The 10,091-nt window shown below is 54.4% G+C and overlaps 1 protein-coding gene and 1 non-coding gene across 2 annotated transcripts in view; both read right to left on the bottom strand.

The window, feature by feature from the left end:
• LOC132589370 (motor neuron and pancreas homeobox protein 1-like) overlaps positions 1-9,775 on the bottom strand; it is a 45,942-nt gene extending 36,167 nt beyond the window's left edge. Inside the window, exon 1 of the mRNA XM_060262092.1 lies at positions 9,325-9,775. Within this exon, the coding sequence (XP_060118075.1) occupies positions 9,325-9,775 (451 nt within the window). The remainder of the gene's footprint in view (positions 1-9,324) is intronic.
• Positions 2,051-2,134, bottom strand: TRNAG-GCC (transfer RNA glycine (anticodon GCC)). Its single transcript has one exon. It is a non-coding gene; the product is annotated as a tRNA-Gly (tRNA).
• Positions 9,776-10,091: the final 316 nt, after the last annotated feature.

The raw sequence follows: 10,091 nt of genomic DNA on the forward strand, positions 1-10,091 counted from the left end.
TGTGCTACTCATTCCTAACGCTGCTAAATAATATTTTTCTCTAAGAATACCCAACGCTTTGACATCAGAGCGATCTTTAAAAAAAGACAGGAAATTGGGCTCTAGACCATGAATACTATCCCAGTGATTTAAAACGTTAGAACTTCGGGTGCTTTTGCTGTTGTCGTTTGTAATCCTGTGTGTGTGAGAGAGACCCCCCCCCCACACACACACACTCTCACACACGTGTAGTTTGGGAGTGGGGGAGTACGAGAGGATGAGGGATCCAGTCCGCGTGATAAAGCGCTTTGAAGATGTCCTTAGTTGCAATGGAAGAGTGCTGAGCAGAGGCTTAAACTTGCCAACTAGCGGTTGCACGAGTGCGGGCCGAATTCCCCCGCGCCCGGTTCTTTCTAGCGATCTCCCGAAGCGAAGCAGGGCTTCGCCGGGGTCATGATTTGGCTGGGAAACCTCCCGCTCCAAGGAAGTCCAGGGTCGCTCCGCAGAGGGCAGGCGATGGGACCTCCGGACCTCTCTCTCCTGGCAGACCCCACATAAGATGGACCTCTGCTCCATATTTTTATCTAACCCCCTCTTGAAGCTGGCTATGCCTGTAGCCGCCGCCACCTCCTGCGGCAGTGAATTTCCACATGTTCATCACCCTTTGGGTGAAGAAGGACCTCCTTTTATCTGTTCTAACCTGACTGCTCAGCAATTTCATCGAATGCCCACGAGTTCTTGTATTGTGAGAAAGGGAGAAAAGGACTTCTTTCTCTACCTTCTCCATCCCATGCATAATCTTGTAAACCTCTATCATGTCACCCCGCAGTCGACGTTTCTCCAGGCTAAACAGCCCTAAGCGTTTTAAGCTTTCTTCATAGGGAAAGTGCTCCAAACCTGTAATCATTCGAGTTGCCCTTTTCTGCACTTTTCCAGTGCTATAATATCCTTTTGGAGGTGCGGTGACCAGAATTGCACACAGTATTCCAAATGAGACCGCACCGTCGATTTATACAGGGATAGCTATAAATCAATGGTGACTTGAGGGCAAAAAAAGTTATATTAAATAACGTACAAACGGTAAAGCCTTTGAGTTGGCAAGCCTGATGACTTAATTGACAAGCTATCAATGACTTAAAATCCAATAGGGGCTGAAAAGTTTGAGATCTTGGATTTAAAGACGACTCAAGGTCACATGTAAAATCCTAGGACATTTTTTAAAAATCAAATGCCAATTTGTAGGAATTTTTTTTTTTTTTTTAGGTTTAATTTAAGCCAACCAGTGGCAACATTTTCAATTTATTTCCGTTCTTTACTGTCCGCCTTTATCACCGGAACTCAAGGCGGATTACAAGGCGGAAGTCAATGCAATAAACAGGATAGGGCGTTCAGTAAACAGTACAATAGGATTGGGATAGCACATATCTGAAACAAAGTCTATAAGTATGAACACGTTAAATATTGACAAAGCTCTTCCGGCCCAGTGGTTACTGTGCGCGACCAGGTCTGGATATCAGCGAGTTCGAATTCGTCTCTCCCATGTAAGCTGGGTGTGGCGACCTTGGGCCAGTCATTCGCTCTCTGCCTCACCTACCCTCACAGGGCTGTAGTGACGGAGAGGACGAAAAGGGAAGAGGGAGGAGGATGAGTCTGACAGATACAGACCCCGAAGTCTCCCCCCCCCCACCCCGGGGAAAGGCAAACTCGACCCCGAGGGCTTCCTTTGGAACTCCCTTCCAGACTGGTCACGTCAAGAAACAACAGGGGGGGAGAACCCACAGAGGAGGCCCGGGGAGAGCTGCAGGGAATGGAGGCCTCTAAATTGCGCTTGGAGACAGACGGACATGGACATATGGACATCTGAAGCTGCCTTCTACTGAATCAGACCCTGGGTCCATCAAAGTCAGTATTGTCTTCTCAGACCGGCAGCGGCTCTCCAGAGTCTCAAGCGGAGGTTTTTCACACCTATTTGCCTGGACCCTTTTGGGGAGATGCCAGGGATTGAACCTGGGACCTTCTTCTTACCAAGCAGATGCTCTACCACTGAGCTACCGTCCCTCCCCTAAATTTACGACGAGGGTGGGACTCGAACCCACGCGTGCAGAGCACAATGGATTGGCAGTCCATCGCCTTAACCACTCGGCCACACCTCCTCGGGGACAGTCCGATCTCCTTTATTCTCGGCATCCCGCAATTAAGATGGGTACATCTGCCTATCAATCGCCGATATATGACATAATTTATTTCCTTTATTAGGTTCCCCTCCCCGGAATTAAATCCAAACAAATAAATGGTGACCATAAAAACTAAGCAAATAAATGGTGACCATAAAAACTAAGCTTGTTGTTCTGCGTCTGTCAAACACCCCCATTATGCTGTATGCTAATCCGCTGCTCACTCTCTGCCGGTAGGTATGGGGCCTGGTCACCTCCATTTCGCTGTTATCTGAAGCCGGGGCCTGCGCAGCAAAGCCTCTGCCTTGCATAAAACGTTGGCCTTCAAGGTGCCCCTGGATTCCAGGTGTTTTTTGTCCTGCTGCTTCAGACCAACAGGGCTGTGCTGCCCACCTGGATTCCGTCCCGGCGGGGGATGCGAGGAAAGGAGCCTATTTTACAAGCACCAGGCTCCACCTTCTCCCCCTCTGGTTCTCTCCCCCGCCGCAGGCTTCTGCAGCCTGAGCGCCCCCCTCCCCTTCCTCCTCGCCCGCCGGCTCTTCTGCCCCCTCTCCCGAAACCTCCGGCCGGCTTCACTGGCCTCTGGACCGGCAGCCGCAGCAAGACGAGGCGCTCTCCGCCGGCCGGGCCTCTGCCAGGTGCGCTCAGCCCCGCTGGCCCCGGGTGGGACTGGACGCCTCCTCGCTCGCCAGCCGCGGGGAAGAAGGCTCCTGTCGAGAAAGGCTGCACTCTCTCCGCCAGCGCTCCAGGCCGCCTCCCTCCCCGGCAGAAGAGAAGGGCCACCTGCCAGGGAGGGAACTGGGGGCAGCAGCAGCAGCAGAAACATCAAGCGTGAGGAAAAGGCTGACTCAAGGATGGCTTCCCAAAAAAACATTGGGACCTTTTCCACAGTAGCAGTTGCTCCGCCATCCGGCTTCTGCTTCCTTGGCTCAACGATGGATTCTCCAGCAGTTGCTGTGAAGGCGCATTTTGACTTGCATCTCCTTCCAATTCCCCGTGCGTCTTCCTGATCTCTAAAAAAAATGCCCGGACGGGGAAATAAACCACAAGAGTTGTGTGTGTGTCTGTGTGTCTACATTTTTAAAAAGCACAACCAAACGTCACTAACCATCCCTTCGACTGGACGTGGCTTCAGGTTTCCCCCAGTCTGCCCCGGTGGGCAGATTCTCAGGAGCAAGAGGCGGGTCTCCACAGAAGGGCTTGGGAGTGGCTGGGCGGGGGGCCCCTTCCTTCCCCTGGCGTCTGAATCCGCGGCTTCCTCCTCCGGTCACCAGAGGGTTGGTAGGAGTGATGTGGCGGCCGCGGAGCGGGCATCGAAATGTGCCAAGCAGGCTGCGACCTCGCACACCATAATGCACCTCCAAGCCCACTTCCCATCTGGATTTTGCCGCTTCCTGCAGCAAAATCCAGTAGGAAAAGCGGACGAATGTGCGTCATTTTGCGGCTGTGTGATCGCAGCCGCAGCCAGACAGAGACACCAGCCCGCGTTCTGACCGATTTGGGAAGAAGCCTCAAAGGGGGGAGGGCCGCCGATGGAAGGACCTTTGCACTCTGGAAAGCTCACCCCCCCCCCGCCCCCCAAAAGGGCTTGTTGGTCTCTCAAAGTTGCTGTTGGACGTGAATGTGGCCTCACGGATCCTTTCCGAGCTCCGGGCTTCAGCCGGGCCTGCTCCAGCTACACGGCGGCCTCCCCTAACTCTCCTCTCCGGAAGGCTGCGCCCAACCTGCCAGCTTAGGCCTGGACTTGAGCACAGGGACACACCGCTCTCCTCCCGTCGCTTCCTAACAACGCGCCGTTTTAAAAAAAAAAAGGTGTCTTCCGTCTTTGTTCCAGCGCTGGGCGATGAATTCAGTTGCACCAAAGCTCGGAATACTCGAAAACCCCCTTCGTTGGTGTCCTTTTGTTTCGTTCGCACCGGCGCCGCTTCTCAAAGAGGATCCAAAGCAGTTTACCGTCTTCTCCTCCATCCCGTTTTATCTTCCTAAAAACCCTGGGAAGTGGGTTGGACCCACTGGTCACACCCCCCCCCCCCCGGGAAGCTTCTCTGGCAGAGCGGGGATTTGAACCTAGACCCATATTGCTACCCAGCCAACTAGGTCTCTCCCTCCCCCCGCCCCAGTTCGGGTTTCCATTTGGTAAAAGGTAAAAGTAGTCCCCCGTGCACGCACCAGTCCTTTCCGGCTCTGGGGTGACGTCGCATCACCGCGTTTTCACGGCAGACTTTTTACGGGGTGGCTTTCCACTGCCTTCCCCAGTGTCCTTCATCTACACTTTCTCCCAGCAAGATGGGGCCTCATTTTACCGGCTTCGGAAGGGTGGAAGGCTGAGTCAACCTTGAGCCGGCTACCTGAATCCAGCTTCCGCCAAGATCGAACTCAGGTCCTGAGCAGAGAGTTCGGACTGCAGTACTGCAGCTTTACCACTCTGCCCCACGGGGAATAGGCCTGGGGCTGTTCATTTCCTCTCCTCATAAACCCAAAGTTGATGTGGAAGGAGAACCACTGACCACGTCTCTTTGCAATCGCGGTGCCGGGGGGGGGGGGGAGTTTGCAACAGGGGTTCATTTTCTGCAGACAGACACTGTCACCCGCAGCCTCCCCCCATCAGCAGCAGCGGCCTCTCCCCCCACCCCCCACTTCCACATTATTTCAGAATCTCTCCGGTTATGACTCTCCCCACTCATGATTCTTCAGAACATTACACGGCGCAGAAAACACTTGAACATTTCGCTCTGGTGAACCTGACTGGTGGAAAGGGAGTGGAGCAAAAAAGGGCAACGGAGACCCAGAGATAATGCAGGCACTGGATCCTTCTTATATGGCAAGTTGTCATTAAAAATAAATACAGGAATCTTACCAATAAGCCTATGTGTAAATCTAAGGATACATTTTAACTGCATCGCAGTTTGTAACTGAGGTCTGGAATTTCAGCTATTCCGTCCTCGCAATACTTAGCAGGCAACGGACAGAAGCCTTTCTATTAATTAAAGGCTCTCAAAATACCAGGGTTATTAGCACCAATCACTGTTTTAGTGGAATGTTTATTAATGGACTAGACAAATTCCAGCAAAAATGAAGAGCCAGGCGGGCTCCGGTGTGCAGGAAAACAGAGTAATTGCGGCTTTCAGCGAAGTCTCCAAGATGGCACCAGACTCGATGACGGTTTTATTAATCCATTAAAGCGTGTACAGTTTGATGCTTTAAATGATAAATACACCTAAATGCTATTCCAGCGTTTTGTCAGGTTTTTTTTTTGTTGTTTAAAAGAACGCTATGGAATCTCTGTAGCTTTTAATTTTATTTTGGCCCTCGTTGCCAACCATGCGGAGATCTTTCTGTGTTCTCTTCAAGCGGCAATTTGCCTTTCAACATCGCCAGCTTCGATGAGTTGAATAAACGCTGTTTACTTATAGTCCCGTATTTATGTCAATAGACATTCTTTCCTTTGGAAACGGGAATGGTCCCATCTGCCAAAACCAGACTCTCCTGCAGAATTCACCGGTGAGAGGCAGACATTCCGAGACAGGGACCATTCACAAGGTTTGGTCGGGAGGTTTGGGAAACCGGATCCCGGCGCTCTCAAACTCTTGTGTAGATCTGCCGGCGATTTCTTAATAATGGCAGAGATCGGGAATCCGTCTCACGCGCCTCCGCCGCCCCCTTTCTCGTTCACTGGCCCGGTGGGGGCGGTTTTATATAGACTGGCCCGAATCGTTCGGCAACTCCTCGGGTTTGACAGCGGGTTGACAAAATGTAAGAGATAAAGACACACTCTTAACTCCGCCAAAGCCTCCGGTTCAGCTTTTCACTCGCTTTCATTCCCTGGATGCTTTTGGCAGACCAAGTCACTAGCAAGCAAGACTGTTCCTTTTCCTTTTCCAGACTGGTAACAGATTAACCGCGCCAATCCTCCGCCAAGTGCCGCGCAGGCAGCGGGAGACCTTGGGGCGGATTAAAGTTCAACACCTTTTACGACTTCCCCTGCCCCGGGCCCAGTGATTGATGTGAGAAAACCCGCAAACGGGACAGCTGGGCAGAGAGGAAGCCCGGAGAGACCGCTGGGCCCGTCGAGGAGGGGAGGGAGGCGGCGGCCAGTCACATCACAGGGCAGGCTGAGCACCAACAGGTGAATCCTCTCTGCAGCATTCAGCCCTCACCCAGCCCTCTCCTCCCTTCTTTATGCCCCTCCAAAGCAAGACGCCCGAACTTTGATCCTAAATAGAACTAAGTTTGAGCCCAGTGGCACCTTTAAGGCCAACAAAATTGTACGCAAGATATGAGCTTCGAAGAAGAAGAAGAAGAAGAAGAAGAAGAAGAAGAAGAAGAAGAAGAAGAAGAAGAAGAAGAAGAAGAAGAAGAAGAAGAAGAAGAAGAAGAAGAAGAAGAAGAAGAAGATATTGGATTTATATCCCGCCCTCCACTCCGAAGAATCTCAGAGCGGCTCACAATCTCCTTTACCTTCCTCCCCCACAACAGACACCCTGTGAGGTAGATGAAGGTATTGGATTTATATCCCGCCCTCCACTCCGAAGAGTCCCAGAGCGGCTCACAATCTCCTTTACCTTCCTCCCCCACAACAGACACCCTGTGAGGTGGGTGGGGCTGGAGAGGGCTCTCACAGCAGCTGCCCTTTCAAGGACAACCTCTGCCAGAGCTATGGCTGACCCAAGGCCATTCCAGCAGGTGCAAGTGGAGGAGTGGGGAATCAAACCCGGTTCTCCCAGATAAGAGTCTGCACACTTAACCACTCCAGGGGAAGAAGGTCTATGAGAGCTATGGCTGACCCAAGACCATTCCAGCAGGTGCAAGTGGAGGAGTGGGGAATCAAACCCGGTTCTCCCAGATAAGAGTCCGCACACTTCACCACTACACCAAACTGGCTCTCCTAACTTTGTTCTATTGCTTCAGAGCAACACGGCTGGCTGCCCACCTGGATCTTAGATCCTAAGTGATCGCGACAAAGATCAAGCACAATCTCTCGACATCAATGCCACAGCTATTGGGGATTTAGATACTTATGCCTTGCTTTTTCTCCCAAATGGGACCCGAAGCGTCTTACTGCACTGTTTTCCTCTCCTCCATCTTCTCCTCATAATAGCATAATAGCAATTCATGTGGGTAGCCATGTTGGACTGAGACAGCAAACTAAAATTTGAGTTCAGCAGGACCTTTTAGGACCAGCAGCGTTTTATTCTGGGTAGCAGCGAGAAGTAAATCCGCACGCAACATCATTAAGATGCAAAGACCAAACTTGGAATCACAAGCTTCGATTATATTTGTTTGGGTTTAATTCGGGGGGGTGGGTGGGTTTGTAATGAAGAAAACAAATATGTCAAAATTGGAGACTGATGGGCAGATGTATCCATTGTGGAATGCTGAGAGACTGGAGGACTGGAACCCGGGTCTGTCCGATTCTAGTTGTTTCAATACCCTCTGGGTGCGTTAAGCGCCGTCGAGGGGCTCCCGATTTCTAGCGACACTGCCCAGGAGTGACCTCCAGCCGGCCAGCCCTCTCCTTAAAAGCCTTGCTCAGGTCTTGCGAATTGAGGGCCGGTCAGCACTCCAGGAAGAGGATAATACTTCCAAGAAAAGGTGACTAGGACTGGGGTGCCAGTTCAGGGAAGGCTGAGGATCGTCCGGCTCCTCTTGCGGGGTTCTCAAGAGCACCTTTGGGGTAGTTATCCCGAAAAAGCCGCAGTGGAGGATGGAGATAGGGCTGCGCTGGAAATCTCACTTGCCAGGAGGAAGCCCTTTCTTCCTTCTCGTGCAGTTTCCAGCTCCGAGATCATGGAAGCGCGCGTCAGGGCCGTCAGCCGTGGCGTTTCCAGCAACGCTGAGAAGCAGCGCAGCAGCTGGAGGCGGGTTCACCGTCTTCCCTTTGGCGGTATAGAACTTTCCCGCATAAGGGGAGGGACGGTGGCTCAGTGGTAGAGTATCTGCTTGGGAAGCAGAAGGTCCAGGGTTCAATCCCCGGCATCTCCCCCCCAAAAAGGGCCCAGGCAAATAGGTGTGAAAAAACTCAGCTTGAGACCCTGGAGAGCCGCTGCCAGTCTGAGAAGACAAGACTGACTTTGATGGACCAAAGGTCTGATTCAGTAGAAGGCAGCTTCGTATGTTCATATGTTCATAGCCCCAGGTTTCTGGCTCCGTCGAGGGGAACTTTGCAAATTACAAAAGCACCGGCCTTCGAAGGCTGCTGGGAGTTTCGCCTTCTCTCATTCCAATCCGAACCAGGTTCTGGTCTGTTAAGGAAAGGATGCTGCTTCCAGCAGAGGGCTCGGCCTGACACAGCCCTCCCGCCGCAGTCACCTGCGCTCGGCAGCAAGGCCGTTAGATAAGGCACCACCTGCCTCTCGGATCCACACCCGCAGAAGCCCGGGCTGGAATGAGATTCTTTCAGCCCGGATGTTTGCAAGTATTAGTACTTTCGACAGCTGTTTTATTGCCAGAGAGGCGCAAGTGGTTCCCAACGGCATCCTCAGGCGCCCAGCCGGTGGGGACTCCAGGCGGCTTACTCTATAACGTCTGAAATGTGTATAACTTGTGCTGTGAGCCGCCCTGAGCCACTTGTTGGGAAGGGCGGGATATAAATAAATAAATAAATAAATAAATAAATAAAATTTCCAACACACCTCCTCTGTGAGGCGGGCTGGACTGGGAGTGGGTCCCCCCCCGTTTGAGGGGGGCCCAAGGACCCCCCGGCAGGCCTGAGTCTCCCAGCTCCTAGTCCCTTTGCTGCCTTTCAGCACTGCGAAGCTGTCAGCACAAATACAACCCTGTGGAGATTTCCTAAAGGCCAAGAAAACACGTTTCGTTGTTTTGGGTTGGGTCCTCCCCCAATTTGAGGGAGGGGTGCCCGCCAGCTGGTAGGAGCGGGCCTGGGGCGAGAGCCACGACGGAGCGTAAGAACGCCAGCATGGGTGCAGACACCACTTTGGCCCGCCACCTCCTCAGGTGCCCCCCGTCGTTAGGGCCTCCTTTCCCGCATAAAGAACCTTTCCGAAGCCTGGAGCAAAAAAAGGGCCGCCCGCTGCGGGGCTGCAGAGAGAAGAGGAAGGCAGAAGTGGGGTGACCTCTTCCCTGGGACTGCGCTCCTGGGGCCCCCGTCCAGGCTAGGGGCTAGACAGACGGCAGGGGTGCGCCCGGCGGGGCTGGCTGCGGAGCTACTCACCGTGGAAGTCGGGGAAGCGCGGGGCCATGATCCCAGTTCGAATCCAGTGCTCCAGCGGGAGAGCTCCGGCGACGGCGGCCACCTTCAGCTGCCCGGGGCTGGGCTGAGCCAAGGGGGGGAAGGCGGCGGCGTAAGCGAAGGCGGGGTGCTGGCCGGCCAGAGCCGGGATGGGGTAGAGAGGGGGCGGCGGCGGCGGCGGGTACATGCCGGGCAAGGCGCTCAGCCCCGCCTGGGCCAAGTTCAAGAAGCCCGGCTTGGGGATGAAGGCAGCGGAGGGCGGCAGCGGGGCCAAGGCGGAGGGCGCGCCGGGCGAGGGCGTCTCGGTCCGCGCGCAGGAGCCCGGGCTGCCCGCCGAGCTCTCCGGGGAGGCGCTGGCCGCAGGGCGGGGAGGCGCCTCGGCTAACAGGGCGTCGATCCGGAAGTTTCGGGACTTCTCCAGGGCTTGCTGCATCCTCCCGTCCCGTCCCGTCCAGTCCCACCTGCAGCCGAGCCGAGCCCACCAGCGTGGAGCTCCCCGAGCCCGACGGCAGGACAATGCCTCCCTCCCAGCGCGCACCTGCCAGCCTCCGCGCCCCGCCGCCCCCTCCTCCTCCCCTCCTCGCCGCCGCAGTCCCTCCTCCCGCCCGAGGCTCCCGCCCCCTGCCCTGCCCCCCGCAGCCAGAAGGAGACGGGAGGGTCGCTGCTCCAGCCCCTGCCCCGGGCCCAAGCTCTCACCGGCAGCAGCCCGCTGGCTCCGTCAGAAGAGGGCTGCTGCTGCTGCTGCCCCC

Source organism: Heteronotia binoei, chromosome 21 (assembly GCF_032191835.1).
Source record: "Heteronotia binoei isolate CCM8104 ecotype False Entrance Well chromosome 21, APGP_CSIRO_Hbin_v1, whole genome shotgun sequence".
NCBI lineage: Eukaryota > Metazoa > Chordata > Lepidosauria > Squamata > Gekkonidae > Heteronotia > Heteronotia binoei.